The sequence below is a fragment of the Zeus faber genome (genome assembly GCF_960531495.2).
Source record: "Zeus faber genome assembly, chromosome: 8".
Lineage (NCBI taxonomy): Eukaryota > Metazoa > Chordata > Actinopteri > Zeiformes > Zeidae > Zeus > Zeus faber.
The window spans coordinates 24,965,329-24,985,834 of NC_137195.1; the positions used below are offsets into that span (position 1 = coordinate 24,965,329).

At 42.7% G+C, this 20,506-nt stretch overlaps 1 protein-coding gene across 2 annotated transcripts in view; it reads left to right on the forward strand.

The window, feature by feature from the left end:
- The window catches only part of cdkal1 (CDK5 regulatory subunit associated protein 1-like 1), a 300,473-nt gene that overhangs the window by 79,438 nt on the left and 200,529 nt on the right, over positions 1-20,506 (forward strand). For both annotated transcript variants that reach the window (XM_080004992.1, XM_080004993.1), the window contains exon 5: positions 17,157-17,253. In XM_080004992.1, coding sequence (XP_079861118.1) covers positions 17,157-17,253 — 97 coding nt within the window. The remainder of the gene's footprint in view (positions 1-17,156; positions 17,254-20,506) is intronic.

Sequence of the window (20,506 nt, forward strand, 5' to 3'; positions counted from 1 at the left end):
CTATTTGTATATATAGATATGTGCAGTAAAATGCATGTGAATAAAGTGAGGTAGTGTGTGTGGAGATATTCAGTACGGTTTACAACAGAACGACACAGCAATACAGTAACACCGAACAGAACAGCAATAGAGCACATTATGCAGTAACCCTCTATAGTAATACAGTATGCAACATACAGTACATTAAGGCAGTGGAGCCTATGTGAGTGTCTCAGTGAGGACCCCTGGTGAGTTCAGCATTACCAGTCCTCAGTGGATAGAGTGTGCGACATTGATATTATAGTATGACAAATCATAGCTTATTGTATTTCTGTACTTAGCAATATTAAAGCTATATAGTATGAGAGTGTTTGCTGGTGCAGAGCACCACAGGAAACCACGGAAGTCCTCATCAGGTCCGATCCAGGTTGGTCGAAGCAGAATCCTCCAGATCTGAAAAGGGTCACGACCAGTCTCCCCCTGGCTCCATGACCACAGCAACAGCCTCCTTACGCTCCGATCAGACTGCCAGAGAGAGATGAGTTAATAATGTTAAGGATTAAGGGTTCCAAATAGATTTTTAACAAGCTTTCCTGGGAGTGGGTAGAGTCAGCATGTTTTTGCCTAACTTAACAACCGTGGTAGAATTTTAATAGATACCTCATCAAGGTGTGAGAGGTTATCCATATCATCTGCCTTAGTGCCTGTTCCTGTTTCACTATTGGAAGGATTTGATTTGTGAGTAAAGAATTGCATGAAGTCATTAGCTGTAAAAGGGGAGTGGTTGAGAATAGGCGGTTGTTACGTTAGCGTAGATACTGTATCAAATAAAGTTCCAGGATCATTTTTATTAAGACAAATTAACCTGGAAAAATACTTAGTTTTGGCTCACAAAAGAGAAAGTTTGTAGTTCAGCAAACTATCGCCCCATGCCTGACAGAACACTTCAAACTGAGTCGCACGCCATTTACGCTCAAGTTTCCTACAGGATTGCTTAAGTGCTCGGGTCTCACCTGTAAACCAAGGTGTTGGTTTCCTAACACGAGATTGTATTCTTAGTGGTACCACTGTGTCTGAAGCATTAGAGAGGGCCACATTCAATTTGTTTGTGAGGTTTTCAATTGGACCTTCGTAAAATGGAAAGGAAGCATTGGCTTTGGGCAATTGGTCAGAAAGCACAGTCGTAGTTAAGGCACTGTCACGGCTGCTATAGCTCTGGTCCTGCTTGACATGCTGGCAGTGAATTAAGATTTCAAATTTTATGAAATACTTGTCAGACATAGTGGAGGTATAGGGGAGAACCACTATGTTAGAGATATCAATGCCCTGGGTTAGTACAAGGTCAATAGTGTTAGCATTATTATGGGCCGGTTCGTGTATGAGCTGCATAAAGCCAAATGTATCAGTTATTGTCTGCAACGCCCTGCTAAGGGGTTCAGGTGGTCGAATTCACATGAATATTTAAGTCACCCATCACCTAATATATTATCTGCGTGCATCACCATGTAAGAAACATTCAGATAATTTATCTAAGAGGCTCGAGTAGAGGCCAGGAGGGTGGTAGATCACTATTAGGTAAATGGGCAGTGGTTTTGAGGACCGCATAACAAGAACCTCAAATTTCAAAGTCATTGTTCAATTTAGGATTGAATTTAAGATTAGATTTAGAGATAAGGGCGATGCCACCATCTTTTTTTGGATGGATGCGCAACATGGGAGCTAACATAGTTTGGTGGAGAAGCTTTGTTTATTGGTAAGAAGTCATTTGGCTTCAACCAAGTCACACATGGAGAGACCTATCGAGATTTTGGTCTCTGATCAAATCATTAACGAACAATGCTTTGGAGAGGAGTGATCTGATATTCATTCGACCAATTCTCATTTAAGTAGGCTGATTGGTGCCCTTCACCGCCATTCCCTCCCTGGTAATAATTTTAGTAAGATTGCATTGCCTGGTTTGTATGTCGTGGAACTATTGGCACAGCAGGGAATTGATACTGTGGGTATCTGCTCGGAAATGCTGGGTATTCTAAAAACACTGTCATTAGGACAGAAAACAGTCTGTGAAATATGACCACCTGAACCCTTTAAAGTGATACTACTAGGGTCTACCTGTGTCCCGACCTGCTCAAGAGTGAGATGTCAAGCTTGACTCAAACATTTATCTATGTTCCTAGGAAGAGTAATGGCTAGCAGCCTGCCTACGACCCACGCCGTCGGGATGCCTGTAACATCTAAAGTAGTCAAATGACTCTGTTCTACTGTAACTGGAGCAGGGTGCAAGAGGAGCACGAGTCCATACTCACCGCTGTGTCGGCGCAGCACACAGCGTGTTGGTTTCTTTGTAGCTTGTAGCCGCTTAGCTGCTAGCCACTGCAGCTCATAGCTGGTGTAGCCTGTGTAGTCTGAGGTTTGCGGAGCCTCACCAACACACTCGTGGGAGCCTTATCTGGGAGATGGAGAAAAGAAAAAAAGAGACTAGCAGATAGCAGTGGATTGCAATACATTCCAGGCCAACGCCGGTCCATAATCGAGAAGAACACAAGCTTGGGAGCACCGACCACAAACAAGTCGTTAAAGTATACTGTATTCAAGCAGAATTGAAAGCTGATGTATAGTAAACTAACTTTTGAAACTATGATTTGAAGACGCTGCTGTCACCCAGCCAGTCCAAGGTCCGTATGGACCACGGCAGAAGAAGGGAAGTAGACGCATGGACTGCTATAGGAGCACATGTTGGCACTGTCGTCTCCCCTATAGACAGCCAGCCGCATCTTGCGGTGTTGACCATCCTAAAGGCTTCTCATGTCAGTGTAGCAACTGACCTGGAAACCGCAGCCACTAAAGAACTTGTTTGTACCGGAGCTGTAGGTTTATGAAAGATGGCATCCATCGCGCTCCGTCAGGCCCCCCCCCCCCCCCCCCCCCCCCTCGGCTGGCGGGTAGGGCAATTCTCCGTGGGGCGATAAATGACTGTGGGTAAGAACTGAGAAAGTTTAACAGTGACATACACACAGATTCACACACAGAAACTCACATGCGGGTTTAGTTGATGCGATAGATACGCACACTCTGAGTCTACCTTTAGCTTGCGTGCGAGGTGGCCTGTGTGTCAACTTCAACTTTGTCTATATGATAAAGTGCAAAGACGTAGTAGATGGACTTGAGGTAGTGAGAGATGACAGCTCAGAACTTTTGACCTTTGGCTGCCTTATGCTTTTACCTGCGGGTCCGGAATGGATTTGCACGCATACATACACATCTGAGATAAAGGAGAAGTAAAAAGTATTAGAATGACAGAATTAAGAGAAATTTGAAGAGAGAGGAAATGGTGAGATTAATAATTGATGTTTCCTATTTACTAATGCCTATTGAAATGTAGATGGGGAGCTGTGACAGCCTGACCCTAGAATGAACCAACCCACATATGATTATGTGTGTGAATGCATTCATGAATCTGTATCTACATACACCAGCTTCTGTCTCCCTGTTAACTTGCATGTGCTTAAGTGCCTTGGAGATGTTGGCACTTTGTCTGAGCCCTAGCGTTTTTCCCCCTGTCAAAGGGCGCATACTTTTTAATTTCGTCGATTGGATGGACACACATGGATAGCAGATAGAGCGGAGCAGACCAGAGCATGAAAGCAATTTAACCAAAAAGTATCTGGAGTGACACCAGCCCAAGGCTCAGAACCAGGGCTATAGGTACATATATGTGCAAAAGAGAACGCACGAGCACTCAAACACACATACAGATGCCAACCTCTGTGAGGCTTGAGATCGGTCGATGGGTCAGTGCATTGCCACCCGGGGCAGTTCTTAACCTACAAGCATCTCTGAACAGACAGATCGCTGGATGGATAGAAAGGGAGGGGATGTAGCTGGGGAGAAAATGGCCACATGTGGCATATAGACTACTGTACATGCCTCTGGCGGCATACACATCACTACATATTACAGCAAACACAGCAATGACTCATGATTGAATTATGTAGAATGTGTGTTTATCAGTTTTTAGCAATTGCTTTCTGGTTCTGCTTACAATTGCACTTTCACAATCCGTTTGTCAACCTTAATGACAGAAATTCTGTGTCTGAAAGACATTCACACATATCATCTTTGTAAAGTCTGCCTCAATAAGAATGCGCCACTGACCGAGTTTGCATCCAAACTGACTTGTTTTTACCACAGATCTCCACCATCTTTTCTCTCCTTTAAATGATGTTGGATGTCTTTTTAACACCACGGAAAGGAGCCTCTTGAGCAGGATGCAGAAATGAGAATCAGAAAAGTTTGCCAGGGACACAGCTAATAGATTATGATGACGTTTAACTATTTCAAGTGTGATACCCTCATATTACTACTGCCGCAGCGGATAATGCTGTTTCTTTATATGTAATATTCAACTCACATCTTACTAGAATTTCATTAGATTTGACGGAAAACATAACTTCTTGTTGGATGAATATATAGAAAGAATGCATATTTCATTGAGGTTGCTGTGTTTAAAGGGGACCTGTTATGCAAAACTCACTTTTTCAGTGAGTTCACTTGTGCACATACATTTGGGTCTCTGATGGGTCAACTAACACACAAACTGTGAAATAAGACAACCTAGTCAGTTTTTTGTGAGCTGTCTATTTCAGAAAACATGTGGTGAAACACACCTTTTATATTTTTGATCCCTTCGTACGTCGCAGGGCCCACAGTAGAATTAGAACCCCCCTCCATCTGAGTAAATCCACCCACGTCATGTAGAAATTAGGGTCCTGTGTTATTCAATAACTCGTAACATTTTTCTTGACTTTTCAAAAAAAGGAATAGCAGGCCAACAGCCCAATGGTGGCTAGTTTTCTGGTGCGGTCTTCCATTGCAGTGTGCGGTGGGACAACTGGGGACAGAGGTACATAGAATTCATCATGTGAGTCATTGCAGTAATTTATTTGGCTTTCCTGACACATCAGCAGAAACAAACGCCTTGGCAGGTACAAGGTAATGGCATTTTCTCGTCTGCAGGGTGTTTTAATGGACTGTGTTTATCGCTGAATTGCCGTGTTTATCAGAGACGTCGGTTCTGAGTTAAGCATATGACAGGAGGTACTTTCTGAATACCTTGTTTCTACCTGGCATTAAACTCAACGGATCCTGTCGGCAAGTTCAGATTTCATCCTTCTCCAGTGCATCCCTCCACTCATGATGGCGGGAGTGACATAGTGTGACGCATGTGTATCTTGTTCTAAATGTATTCTGTAATGGGAGACAGGCTGGAAAGGGAATAAAAGAGGGGAGAGAGATGGAGAGAGAAGACGGCAACAAACCAGGTTCCCCAAAAGGGGACCGAGCGGCTCAATCCAACTACAGCTTAGAGAAGAAAAAAACAAAAAATCGCCAGCCTTCTAACAAGCATTGTGTTTTCTTTTTAATTAAAATTCATTCATTTCTAAGTATTTCCTTTCTTCCCCCTTCTCTCTCTCTCTCTCTCTCTCTCTCTATCTCTCTCTCTCTCTCTCTTTTTTTTCTGTCTCTCCTTCTCTCTCAATGATATGAACCTTGCCTTGAACCATCCTTTTTAATTTGCTGTCGACTCAGACAGGCTGAAGCGGGGGGGCCGTCGGAAAACCATTTCATACATTTTGTCACCCCATAAATTAATTTCATTGGCGGGGTGGAGTTGGTTGCGGGGGGGGGGGGGGGGGGGCAAGGAAAGGGGCTCTGAATAGCAATTTAATCAGACAGTTGGCTTTGTGCGCGCCCCATCTCTGTCTTTGTAAAATAACGTTATTTAGAATAAATAAGGCGTGGTGGTTAAACAAGGAGGGCTTTTAGAGGGGGCTGATGAGCCTGCCGCCACAGTGCCACTTCATGCTGTATGGAGGGGGTGGATTAGCGGGCTGAGTAGATGCTTACTATCTAATGAGACCCCCGTAAGCCCACAGAGTTCCCTAATGGAAGGCAAGGTGCTGTACCCATGTAGCTGCCCTGACTTATTTTCCTAGATTTGTGTGTACCTACCTTGTCATGGTTTTTAGGCTTCATCCAAACCAAATCAAAGCGTGTGTGTGTTTGTGTTTGTTTATCTTAAATAGGGTTAAAGACACACACACAGTGGGGTGTGAATGGTTTGCTGTCCTTCATTTCACAGCTACTGCAACTTTCGTTTGAGTGAGCACTAAGAGCCTGGATTGATCTGTGCAGATTGGATTGTGGTCCACTGCTGTTAATGGTAGTTTTTGAGTGTTCAAAAATATTTTTGCTATTTTTCAACCCAGGCGTTGCTAAAATGTTGGTTTTCCATCATTTATAAATGTTCATAGAATAATCCCAGCTGAAAACTTTACCATTGAGAAAATTACCACTCTGTTGTAGTTTGTCACTGCATAAATACAGTGTTGACAAAAAAAAAAATCTCCTTTTTAAGAACTGGAAAATGCATTACAATTCCATCTCTCTTTGTGTCTTGTTTATTTAAACATATTTAGAATAATCTATCACACTCTTTTTAAAACTACTTTTTGCAATTGGTGAGTGCATCCAAAGCGGGCTGTGGTTGCAGCAGGTTGCCAGTAGGAAGTGGCTGAAGCTGTTTCTAGTCTCTTATGTTAATGCAGATGTACCCAAAAGAGCTGATTTGAGGGATTGCAGGAGAGTCAACAAAACCTTGAAAAAGCGATGCATGCCATTTTTAAAGGCCTAAGCATTTTTCCCGTTGGCCTGCATTTGCGCATGGTAAGAAGCTGCAGCATAGTGGTAATTTGCTTGTAAAGAGCTCAGTGATGTTGTGCTATGAACAGTTATGAATGATGGGAACCAATTTTGATAATTGAACAATGGCAAACGCATCCTTTAAACAACAAAATTAAATTGTCTGCCTAGCTTTGTATATAAGAAAAACAATTGTCAGTTAGAAAGCTACATTTATTTATTTTTGTATTAATAAAAGAAAAACACAGTTAATGCAGTCCAGGTCAATGAACATTTGCACTTCCAGCGTCACAAACGCCTGTTTCTAATTATTCATGACTGTCAAACCACCCAGGATTGCGGATGCCCATGCCAGGGTTGCAGGGCGTTCAACCGATGACCTCGTCCTTTCACCTTCTGCCTCCACGGCCCTCTCCTTCTCCCCTGCTATCCCCTGTGACCAAATCCAAACATCCCGAATGCACATTGGGTTGGATACTGAAACCCGGTGCCAAAATGGCACATGAACATGGGCGATAAACACATCGCAAAAGACTGCCTGAAACGTGGCACGCATTGTAATCTGGTGAAATGTATATGGTGGACATTGATTACTCACTTACCTAGTCAGTCTAAAAACATTTTCTGTGTTTGTGTCCTCCCACATGGAGTTTGCTTGCGGCTTTGAACCCAACAATTGCCTTTTACGGCTATATTTTAAATTAATGTTCTGTTTAATTGGTTGGATATTCATGTGGCATGGTTCAATAAAAACATGTTCAAAATAATTTATCTAATTTCTTTATTCAGTGGGCTCTTAGGCTCTTCAATGTTTGGGGTCTATGTTAGCAGTGTACTTATTAAAGCAGAAAGACGTAGAAACTGTCTAGCTAATATGCACACTTCAACATTTGTTTATTTTTTGAAAGTCGTATCGACATCGCCATCTTTAATGTCAACGACCTTTATCGGTTTAGTCACTGGTACCTCTTTAAAAATATTGGTTTTGCACCGGTATTTGAAAAAAATCAAACTATACCCAACCCTAGGTGCACATACACGCAAACACGGAGACTCAGACAGAAGTTCACATTTCTTTTACATGCAAAGCTGGGAAACCTCATTGTGTTGTCTTTGCTTGGTGTATTTAGTCTGAAGGTTTAAGTCAAATTTCTTGTCATACAGGAATAAAAAAAAAATCTGTCCCCAAGTAGTGAATCATTTTGCATTGTTAAACTGTAAATTATCCCTCACTGCTATTAAAACTGTTTCTACTACTAATAGTATTATTACTGCTGTTATAACTATTACAATATTATACAATATTATACAATATTTAGAATATAGTCAGGGTTTTAAGTTAACTTTTGTTCTCACAATGTTTACTCCTATGGGGGGAAAAAAGTCCTTATGGGGACGGCCAGATGCTGAACAGTTGTTGTGAGTTGAGTTTTTCGTGTGTGTGTGTGTGTGTGTGTGTGTGTGTGTGTGTCAGAGAACATTTGTGTTACCGTCCCAAAGTCTGTACTCAGCAGTGCTCTCTCCCTGTTGAAGCCTCAGGCTCCAAGTTCTGTATCCTAAAACAGCGTGTCCTGTAGAAAACAGACCTTAGCATTCCTAATAGATCTCTGGGGTCCCTCCATCTTTCTCTCCCAGTCATTTCTCCCTGTCTGACCCTCTCATTCTCCCTTGTTTTCCTTTCTGCAATGTTCTCTCAAGTTATTTGCCTGTCTGTCTGACTGTCTCTCTCTCTCTCAATGCAATTCCCTGTGAATGAAATGCACCCCATGCGCGCGCAAGCACCTGCACTTGTCTTCCATTGCTGCATTTTATTTACTAACCATCTTTCATTTATTATAAACCACTCGGCCATTGTATACAACTCATTTATAGTGATGCAATATTCATCACATTTTCAGCTCAGTTTTTACAAGACAGATGTCATGCATTTCAGCACGTTGGTCAGGACCTCAATCTCAAAGGTTTGCATTGGGTCCAACTCGACTTTTATTGGGCCCGTGCTTGTGATGTGATGAGGACACACACCATATTGGGCATCCCCAAAGGCTATGTGAACTAGCAAGGTTATATGTGCATTGATTGGCTAACACATTGCCCGTATCCTGTAAAAAACTAATAAATAAAAAAAGGGCATCTCTCCTCTAAATGTCTTTAATAATATTGGTTGTAAATCCAGGAAGCTGACAACACCTTTCTAGATCGTATTGATTGTTGTGTTGCAGCAACTTGGCGTCAGTATCACAGCATTCTGTTTCTACCATTATTTTTCAGAATGCGCTTTTCTTAAAACACAACAAACATAAATAACCGTCAGAGCTACAAAAACTCCATGGAGTTATTTAATTTGTCAAGGGGAGCATTCCAACCAAACATGGACAAACTGCATCAGCAAAGAGGCTCCATGGTCCCAACTGGTACAGGGAACAAGGTGAAGACTTTGTAAATCTGTTTTAAACCTTTTTTCCCCACGTTTGACCCTATTATATTCTACTAGCCATAACATTCTATATTCCATTGTATATTGTGTATTCAATTGTGATAATCACATTTCTCCCACTAAAACTATGGGGGCAGTGGCTCAGGAGGGAGAGCGGGTCTAGTAAGCGGCAGATTGCCGGTTCGATCCCCGGCTCCTCCTGGTAGCGTGCTGATGTGTCCTTGAGCAAGACGCATAACCCCCTAACTGCTCCCCGGGCGCCTCTATATGGCAGCCAACTGCTCCTAGATATGGCAGTTACTAGGATGGGTAAAATGCAGAGAAATGCATTGTGTTGCCTCAGTAGTTGCACTCTATGCGATGACAATGAGTTGAATCTAATCTAAATCCAATGAATGTCTCAGTGTACATCCACTTACTCTAACATCATCAATATAAACTTTACTATAGCCTTAACATAGCTAACCGCAGGATGTTGGTAAATTTCAGTAAAAGGCCACTCTATTTGACTGCGTGGAAGGCTATTGTTACTTACTTAATCCCTCATACACACGTCCAGTGGTCCTGTCAAGCTGGCTTCCCTTTTTGCTGCCATGGTCGCCAGATGACAGGGATTCATCTTCATCTTCAAGTCACTGCTTCCTACAGTGCTGACAAAAATTATGCAATTTTGCCCCCCTTGTTGCGGCAAGACCAACAATCCCTAGAAATCTCCAGTACAAAAGGGTTAAAATCAAGGCATTTCGAACAATTTGTCCCTCTTCAGATGATTTTCAACTAACTATGTTGATGGTTGGATTTGCATCGAGTGAATCAAGTCATCATCCAGTAGCACGGTGAATGAATGGATTGCCAACAATGCGAGTTTTGAGGTTTTGTTCACTTTCCATGGGCAATCAGGTAATGGTTGTTTTTAAATGCCCACTTACCCTTATATTTGGGGTCCAGCCCGCAGGGACGCTACAAAAGTGAAAGTGGTTGTAGTTCAGCTTTTATTCAAATCCATCCACGTACGGAGAAGAAATTTGTGAAAAACAGACCAAATTTGCCCCAAATCACCGAGGTGGTCCAAGTCATCGAACACCAAAGTGCTAAAACAGGGCTAAAACTCTCTGGCAGCAAGGAGACCCTTCCGCTTCCACCGTCCTCCGTGTTGCCGATAGGTACGGTATACCAGAGCAATAAAGTTTATAAAACTATTTCCCATCTATGAAGTAAAATATAAAGTCTATTCCTGGGCGGGATATTTGTTTTCCTGCTGGAATGATAATATTTTTTTTTACACAAGTGAGGTTTAATATCTTGTCGGGGAAAATGTATGGACCACACATCAGCGGGGGGGGGGGCGGGGGGGTGTACAGTGTGTGTGTGTGTGTATATATATATATATATATATATATATATATATATATATATATATATATATATATATATATATACACACACACAGTATATGTGTGTGTGTGTGTGTGTGTGATTGATGCATACCAGGCTTGGTAATATTTCCAGTAATTACATCTTCTGAATTGACATCTATGGGAATCTATGCTTCAGTTTACGCTTTGCGCTCAAAAAAAAAAAAATAGAGCCAAGTCCTAAAAAAACACAAGGGGTTTCGGAGCCTTGCGTCATGCCACTTTCACGACGTTGACGCTTCCGCTTGGCGTGACCTTCCACATCGATTAACATGGCAGCGTATCTGAAGCGTTGCCGTGACGCCGACGTGCCGCTTCCGGTGTGGTCCAAGGGTGAGAGTAAGACGCTTTGTGACGTCATCATGCGGTTTACTATAAATGTGCAGGTTATGGTTGGCACCGTGTCCAGTGTGTGGTGTAGTCGCTCTGTAGTGGTTAGAGAGTATACATATATATGTAGTCTGATATATAGTCTGATATAAATAGTTTGATATATATAGGTCCGAAAAGCAATCTTTGTTTTTACTTACATACCCAAGTACACTGGACGATAATACAAACTTAATCTCTGTAGTAAGTAGCACACCATTTGTCACCCCATGTCAGGTTACGGACACCGGGTGGGATGCATCATCAGGAAATACCTGGCTTTGCAGTCGGCTCGACCCCTACTTTAAGTGCTTGTCCCCGGAGTGTTACTGCTTTCATTCACACACACTTCGATTCACAGCCGTACCGACATTTTCCTAGAAATGGTGCTAAGTCGAGAGTGGGGAAATTTCCGGAACATCGAAACCGGCTCCTATACCCACATTACGCCAATACGGAACATCGGCGATATATTTACGGCTTTCCGTGCAAGTGGGAAAGGGGCTTTTGACAACTTTCTCTTTATTTGGTCTCACCCCCCCCCACTTGCTCTTGTTGATTTTTTTTCCTCCTCTTTTCATCCTCTTTCTTCTCTGAACTTTGCCCATCGTTTCCCTCCCATAACCCTTCTGTCTGTATACCCTGAATATAATTGGGCTTTAGAGCATGAGAGTTGTTTACAACTGTCATGCAAAATGACAAAAAAAAAAAAGTTAGTTAAACCAAAAGAAGGGAAAAACGGATGCTTGTCTGATTTTAATGGAAGGCCAACACACTCTTCCCCCACAATCCCTTTTCCGTGCCGCTTTTCAATGTGCAAGTCAGAGACAGTGACAGTGGCACTGTTAATACAGCTGGCATTATGTCATGTAAGCTTTCATTCGTTTTTACCCAAAATGACAATCACATTAACCAGAAGGTAACTTATAGAACTTACCACTTGACCAATTGTGTTTAGGTCAACAAAAAATGCCTTTCCATGGCCGTTTTGGTATTCCATATTGATTTATGATATTATGACACAATGCAATTAACAGAAGCCGGCTTCGCAGAAAAACATCAAAGACTTGAGTCAAAGTTGTGTCAGGAGTACTTTTTTTTTTTTTGTGTGTTGCCTTCGGAGGTTAAATGGGAATGCAGTGTTTCCATTTCTTCAATAAAAACACAGATGTCTTTAGATTAATGAAAACAGGCAACCAACCCTTTAAAGTTTGTACTGTACATAGTCTAACGAACTAGTTATTGTTCATAAGAAGGCTATAGACACCTTATTTTCACTGCCAATACAGAGTACTACACTTGAAGTATCTGCCAATACTGATCCAATCCATTGCTTTCACACACAACATTATAGACGTGGAATCGTCCTGGGAGAAGAATGAAATGATTGACATATAATCAATTCCTTCCATTACAGACTCACCGTTGATGAGTCAAAAGGCAAGTTCTCTAGCTTGATATGGCTTTTGGTGCCTGCTTTCATTGTTCTGGATCATCTCAGAAACTGATACCCTATTTTAGACCGGTATTTTTCACATATCTGATACCATTATCGCTTTCTATGTTACCCTAACTCAACACTGCAGTCTTACTGTTAGTTTAGTTTGTTTGGGGTTATGACAAAACAATGCTTAACATATAATCCATTTTTATCATTAGAGGGTCGTACTTTTGTATTTGGGATATCCCCCTTATTGGACCAATACATCCCGAATGAAGACACCACACTGTCGACTGGCTGATGAATTGTTCACCCACACTAAAATGCGCACTGATACACATGCATGCACCACATCACATATTAATTGCTGAGACTTGACGGGTGTTTAACCTTGCACCGCTTAGCTTATGCTAATGGTGGGAGGTCACAGCAGTCAGGAGCGCTTCTCATCTGGCTCGCTTACTGTCAACTTAGCCAGAGATACGGAAGAAATTATCTGTACAGTATGTAGACTTGAAATACAAAATTAAATATTTAAATATTTCAGACCTGATGTCCTGAGAAATGTAAGGTTCTATTTAAGGTCCAGAATGCTTATGACGATATGACAATATCTCAGTCTCTTTGCCACACCTATGTAGAGAAATAGGTGCACAAGAGACTGGATGCCCTCGAAATATACTTTCCTGATAAATTAATGTTAACTGCAAGTTTAGACAGTGTGCATGAGTCTCTTCTTTTTTACATATGATGCCATTGAACTATAATAATATGATGTTGCCCAACTCTTCAGAAAAGGGTAGGAGGACTGGAGAGCACTGGGAGACATATGGCTGTTACACATTTTCCCATTCCATTCTCCAATTTGGAAATAAAATTAAAAAAAAAAAAGTCAATTTAAACTCAACTAAAAAATCTATTTAAACTATATCGAGATACCACCATGATCCAACGGACAGTCCCTTGCTTCCTTTCCTCCCTCCTTCCTTATCGTCAGGTTTCGCCACGGTAAACAGCCGAATGTCCCTCCACTATGTAGGTCATGCCCTGTGGTGGTCTCCACGTTACCTACAGCGGTGGTATTACCATATTGTACAGTAGGAGACCTCACCCAGTCAGCCCCATCAATTCAACAGGATGTTAAGTCTCGTCTAATTTGACTGATTCCCTCTGTCCAGTCAGCTGTTAAAAACCAGTGTGTACAGCAGGGCCCCCGCCGCAACGAACATCCATACCACACTGCTCATGCATCTATGCATAGCAAGTCACCGAGGTCGTCCTCTGCCATGTGTGTGGGTGCTTGGATATGAATAGCAATAACACGACTTAACCGTTGAGCGTGGAGATTGAGGGCATGGACCAAACCAAGGAAACACACACAGGCACACGCACACGCCCCTCATTGGCTGATCTCGGGGGACATCTGCTTTGGTCTGGGTCACTGGCAGCGAGTGCTCGCTCGGGCTCAAAACAATCGCCATGCCGACCGCTTCGCATAATCCCCATCCCACTGCTTCCAGAAGCCTTGTGTGACGTGATTGGTCCTGTTTCCCCCGGGGCGCAAAGACAACGGTTCAGGCGGCGTCTCCTGACTTGCTGTGTCAGCTGTGGTGGTGTGTGTGTAGGTAGGTAAGTGTGTGTGTGGGTGGGTGGGTGGGAAGTTTGAAGCACATTAAAGGAGCGTTTGGCACGTTTTGGCAGGAGACACTGAATTATGCAGAAGCTCTTATATTGTCACTCTGTGTGTGTGTGTGTGTGTCTAAAGCCCATGTGGGTGGGTCCTCCATAAGGAACATCGTTAGAGAACCACTAGGTAGTCTCTGCATGACAGGTATGTGTCATTTCCATCCCTCTTTTTGGACTCGTCTCCTGACAGATGAGACAAAGTCCATGTATTATTTTAATTAGGCTTTCTCTCACAACTTGTTTTAATTTTCCTTTACTGTTGAGGCCCAGTGACACCACAACACACAGGGCTGAATACAATTCAGTTGGTGTAAAAGCGGCCATCTTGTTTTTTTAAACAAGTGGTTACAGGTGTAAAAAGAACACGTCATCTATTCTCTAAAAGAGCACTTGATTATACCCTTAATTATTTTTACATAAAGGATCATCATATTCATCTAAAAATATAATCTGAAATGCATCCAGTGGTGGCTAATATAGAGCCAGAGTCAAGATGAGAAAAGACGGGAGGAAGGAGAGGGAGAAGAGGTGCGAGGTCAGCATTGAAAGCCTTGATTAAAACCTTAAATAATCCAGGCCTTGCTTTCAAAAGAAAACACAAACGGTCACTCACTGTTTGTCTACCTTTGTTTGTCTCTCTGTCCCTCTCTCTCTTCGCCTCCCCTCCCTCCCTTCACCCTCTGTTCTCCCCATTCACTGGTACCTTCCATTTCATTGAAACCGTTCTCTCCCTCTCTCTCGCTCTCTCTCTCTCCTCTCTCTCTCTTTTCCCTCCGCGTTGCTGGCAAACTTAAACAGATTGCGGAATTAAAATGCCACCGACAGTCTCCTTCTACCTTCATTGCCCCTCCTCCTCCTTCTCTCCCCCCTCCCTTTAACCCTCCCCCCATCGCTCGCCTTTCTTCCCTCTCTCCCCTTCCTGCCTCCAGCTGTCAGGAGCTTCTTGGTTATTAAACATTCAGGTTTGAGTCTGGGCAGCTCTTCCCGAACAGTTCTTGTCAGACACGCTGAGCATCTCAAATCTCAGCGCTGCTAACCAGTGGTGACACACACGGACGCCAGCCAGCATGAACGGCGACGGCGAGAGAGGGAGAGCGGGAGACAAACACGTCCACACAAATGGCTCGTTCTGATTTAATCTCAGTTAACCACCTTTTTGTTTGTCGTGATTTTAGACATTGTAAAACATGTACGGTCTGAATACACGCTACGCCCCGAATACCTCACTATGTGCTCCCTCCCGTATGTTCGTACTGTGGTGCAGCCTATTTTACTATGTGAGTAAAAAGATGTATTTTCTGACGTACGACATCATATCTCCACTCCACTTCCCTGATGTTGGGGGTTGATGATGACACTGCGGAGAAACCTTTACCGGCGTCTTGCCCTCACAATGCATTGTGGCATACGCTTGCCAGAGTAGTGTGAAGTGTTTTCATGCTATGATATTTCACCAGATGTCATCCTGGAACTTAAGTAGCTCTGGAGGTGGAGCCGTCGTCTGGCAACTGGAGGGTCGGTGGTTGGGTCCTCGACTCCTCCTGACTAATTTGCCGAGGTGTCCTTGAGCAAGACACCGAATTACCTAAGCGTTCCCGACTAGCTGGTTGTCTCCTTGCATGGCTGACACTTCGGCCGGTGTGTGAATGGGTGCATGTAACATGTAAAGCGCTTTGAGTGACCATAGTGGCTAGAAAAGCGCTATATATAGGCTAAATGCAGTCCATTTACTATTTAATATGGTTTCATAAATACTAATCTTTTAAATTGGTAGTATTCCAGACACATTCCAGACTCAGTAATGGTATACCGTAGGGTTTACTGAGTTTTGGGGCCATGAGCAATTCCCTGACAGGGTAGTGTTGATCCATATCAAAAGCTTGTGCACACTGTTATTTGGAAATCAATTGATAATTGAAAAAAAATGAAATCAGGCAGAGAAGCTTAGATTTGTAGTCCCAGCGCTGTACTGATTTCTCATCAAACCGAACAAAGCCATTCTTCATCCATGTACATACCCACAAGTGTACACACACAAAACACTCGTTAAATTCCATATATACATTCAGTGTCTCCAATACTGAGCAGAGTACAAGAGAGGAAAAAGCGTATTGATCTACAGTATATGAGGACAGTAATAGCAAATATTTGACACTCAACTGCAATAAATGATGTAGAAGCAGTTTGATAAGTGGAAATTGAGTAATGTTTTTAACTGTGTTCTTAATGTATTTCTGTGGTATTTCATTGTGAACGATGTGCACATCAAAAACCTTTGCGGAAAAGAAAGCTTCTAAGAAAGGAATTTGCCAACTATTCAAAGACAAAATGGCGACGCTGTCTGAGCGAAGGCCAAACGAGTGAAAACGGTGTCTCTGGGGGTCATCTGCCGTGAAGCCATTATATCCATACAAAGAGCTTTTGGAAACTACATCCTGAAGTACAGATTAAGTGCTTTTCAAAGCTCCCAGAAAAAAAAGAAAAGTGACAACCCCCAGGTTGCAATTGGAATGTCTTTGAGCTACCACTGGATTGGAATGTGACAATTTTACCACAAGAGAAAAGGAACTGTTGGTCATGGCCAGGACTGTGATCACATTACATTTGTCTGTAACGAGTACTCTACAACACTACTGTTCCTAAATTCAGTAATGTCATTGCAGTTATTAATCAAACAATTTTGTCACTACTCGTTACTTGCGTTGGCCTATATAAGTTCTAGATCTAACAAATAAAGGAAGGAATCTCTGTCTCTGTATGTATTGTGGTGGGTGGTGAAGTGAGTCAAAATTTGCTAAAACAGTTTTTATTTGTCTATCAAACTGAGCGATGAAGACTTACTCGGCTTGAAAACGAACGCTGGGGCTCTCAAACCAAGCAGCAATGTCCATCACAGTTTCACTACTTAACTCCCCAAAACACTTACAACATAATCAGAAAAGATGAATAACAATTCAACGAACAATACGATCATGCATAACACTTGTGTACGACATTTAAAACGTATACTTAACAATAAGACTTAATAACATAACTCTCAAAGTTTGAACACAATGCCTGCTAGGAAACAGGAAATGCTGTATATGTGAGCTAACATAAATCTCCTTTATTTGTGTGTGTTGTGCAGGAAAGCCCAGGAGCAGCAGAAGAAGGTGGTGGTAGCGGGCTGCGTTCCCCAGGCCCAGCCACGCATGGACTACCTCAAAGGCCTCAGCATCATAGGGGTGGGTTGGAGTTTGAGTGTGTGTGTGTGTGTGTGTGTCTGTGTGCGTGTGCATGTGTGTCACATGGTTCACCCGAAAAGAAACATTTTTTAAGAGTAAATGTGTGCCTCTGTGTGCATGCATGTGCACGTCTTCATATTTGTATGTTTGCTTGTGTGTGTTCTCAATGTATACACGTGTGTCTTCACTCCGTCAAACCCAGCGGGTCCGCTGCCCAGTTCACCATGCTTACACTGAAACACACACACACACACACAGACACACAGACTCACCCACAGGTGTGAACACAAACGCGCTTCCACAGATACGGCTTGACCCGCCGTTCTCCCTGCTCCGCCAGCCTGCTGTGGCTCTTCTCTTTTGGGTCCTCTGGATCGATAGACCTCCCTGGGAGAGGGGACAGAGGCTTTGGAGATGGTCCGAGGCGGGGCGTTCACCAGAGCTTAAGGAGAGGGAGAAGGGGGTAAGGTTGGAGGATAGAGACGCGGGCGTCGGGGGAGACCATCAAAGAGCCAAAGGTTAGAGAGGGAACAACTGTGAAGACTTTGACACCCATAACACACGCAACCCCCCCCCCGCTGAAAGTCCACCTCAGTGCCCCCACTTGCCACCCATCTCCTCACCGTGTATTGTAGTGCTACCCACCAGTGAGAGAGAGAGAGAGGTCTCTCACTGACAAGGTGAAGGACTGGTAGAAAAAAAGCGATTTGGAGACGTCTCTCAGAGTAACGCACAAAACCAAAACTTGTGGGATTATTACCCATTGCTCTGTCTGGAGGGCGTAGTCTTGATAGAAAAGGAAATGGTTGTCACTTATTATTTGATGAGACAAAATGGTATGACGTCGTCCATCTCACGCTTCTCAGGATGTTGTTGGCCTCATGTAATAAATACATTTACATCTTTACATGACCATTTAGCAGACGCTTTTGTCCAAAGTGACTTACAATTACTCTGACACCGATGGACACAGCCACCAGGAGCAGTTCGGGGTTAAGTGTCTTGCTCAAAGGACAACAAAGCATGCTCGCAGGAGGTGCTGGGGATCGAACCGACAAACCTTCAGATTACGACACTGCCCACTCTACCTCTCCTATCCCTGCCGCTTGACACCTTTTTACCTTTTGGACCAAACCATCGTGTCACCAGCGCTCATAGGATATGTAAGTTGTCAAAGTAGTTCTGAACTGACCCACATGTTAAACAAATTTTCAGCAAATATCCGAAAAGGTCAGCAATATAAAGTAGGAATTCTGTCTGTGTTTTCATCAACTGTTATGCAAGTGGATACCCTGCCCAGAGCAAGGCATTCCACTCGCACCGATATAGCTTTTTAAAGATGGCCATTGGAGGAATTGGCTGCCCAGGTTAACGCCGGCTGTGTTGTATTCCATGATGCCCGACATCCGCCACAAAGTAATGTGACATTGTTCTAACTGGTGAAGATATTATACCGTCATATGGGAAAGTTGGTCATGTTCCAGGCTATGTCTCTCCAATTCCACTCATATGACAACTTTTCCAAGCAGAAAAACATTCTCTTGCAATATTTAGGCCACATTTGCTTCTTGCCATTCTGGTGCTCTTCTTGTGGATAAATTCCAAATGAATAGAGGCGGGTTTACAGACAGAACAGGATGTGTAGAGCCCACGTTCTGTTTGATCCTGGAAATGGAATCTTTTTTTTGACAACTTTCAGTTTTTATTAATTTATTTATGCATTGCTGATATTTGCATTTAAGTATGGAATATTTGCATTAAAAGTGAGATGAAATGTGGTAAATTATTAAATTATATCAGGGTTTTATAAATTATTCATTCACAAGAGCATAATCAAACCTTTATTTATATTTGCACTATCCAAAGAGAACCCCCCCCCCCCCCAATTGCCGTTGTTTGCCGTATCAAAATCTACCGAGAAATTGCATTAAACAATCCGTCCAAAACAAACACTAGCAGCTCATCTAATATTCTTCACAGTCCAGCGGGGGCCCAATGCAAACATGTTTGTGTCTGAAACACACATTCGGAAAGACATCCCTTCCCAGTAATGGCTTCCTCACAGCGGGTCAAACTTAGAAATGCAGTCGGCGAACTTGGACACGCATATCAAAGATCCCCACATTCTCTTTAGTCAGTCGTTCTGCATTTGGAGGAAACAGAGCTGCGCCTACTGAATCATGCCAACGAGGTTAATTTTGTGTAATGCGGTTTGCATAAAAGGCACCCACTGGATGAATCAACCTGTCCAACATCTCACGATAGCTGCCCGTACATTTCCGATGCCAAGGGGCATCAGGCTGAGATGTTACATTAAATATCCTTTACCATAAATAATGTAATTACATTTAAATAAACGTGCCTGTCTGTAACATAATTACATTCAAATCAAGGGGCGTGCATGTATTATTTAATTACAGTCAGATAAACAGGCTTGTGTATGTAATAGCCTTGAGGGCTTGGTTGGAAACAGCTGGTGAGTGTACCCCAGCAGGTCCCTTCCCATTGTCGTGAGGAGATTGGATTATGTGTTCACACACACACACACACACACACACACACACACACACACAAACACACACTTTGCCCACCTATCCCTGGAAGTTACAATCAACCACAGAATGACAGTGACAGTTGGTGGTATATGCAAATCATATGCAAATACCCTGTGGTGAATTTGCTTGAGGTCACTGCAGTAACGGCAGGAATAAGGGCTGTGTTTAAGGGAAAATAAAAACAAATAGCCAAAAAACTAATGCATTCATACACACACAGTTGATAATTCTGTATATCTGTTATGTGCATGATCGAACAAATAGAATTCAGGGTAAATGATGATGATAATAAAATAATGATAAATATAGCTGCAGGCAGCAATACACAGGGTCCAGTTTAGTCGTGTTAGGTACAATTTTCAGAGTTTCCGTAATGCCATGATCAGCCTGTCAGTGTCTCTACATTTAATGGTTGAAGTAATTTGTGTATAAACAAATGTTTATTTTAAATTAAGTATATTAATGTTTATGTTTATTTCTCATGCTCATGTGTTTGACCATTCACCGTAGACTTACGTCTTGACCAACCAACGTGCACTTACGTCACTGACTGTTACTCTTCCGCTCCAGTTTAAATATCCCTCAAGAACGGTGTTTTAACAATTACGAGCGTTCCTGCATCATGCAGTGCGGACACAAAAGAAAGGGTCAGTTCCTGCATAGGTGGCACTCGCAAGTGGCTGGATGTGAAAGAGTTC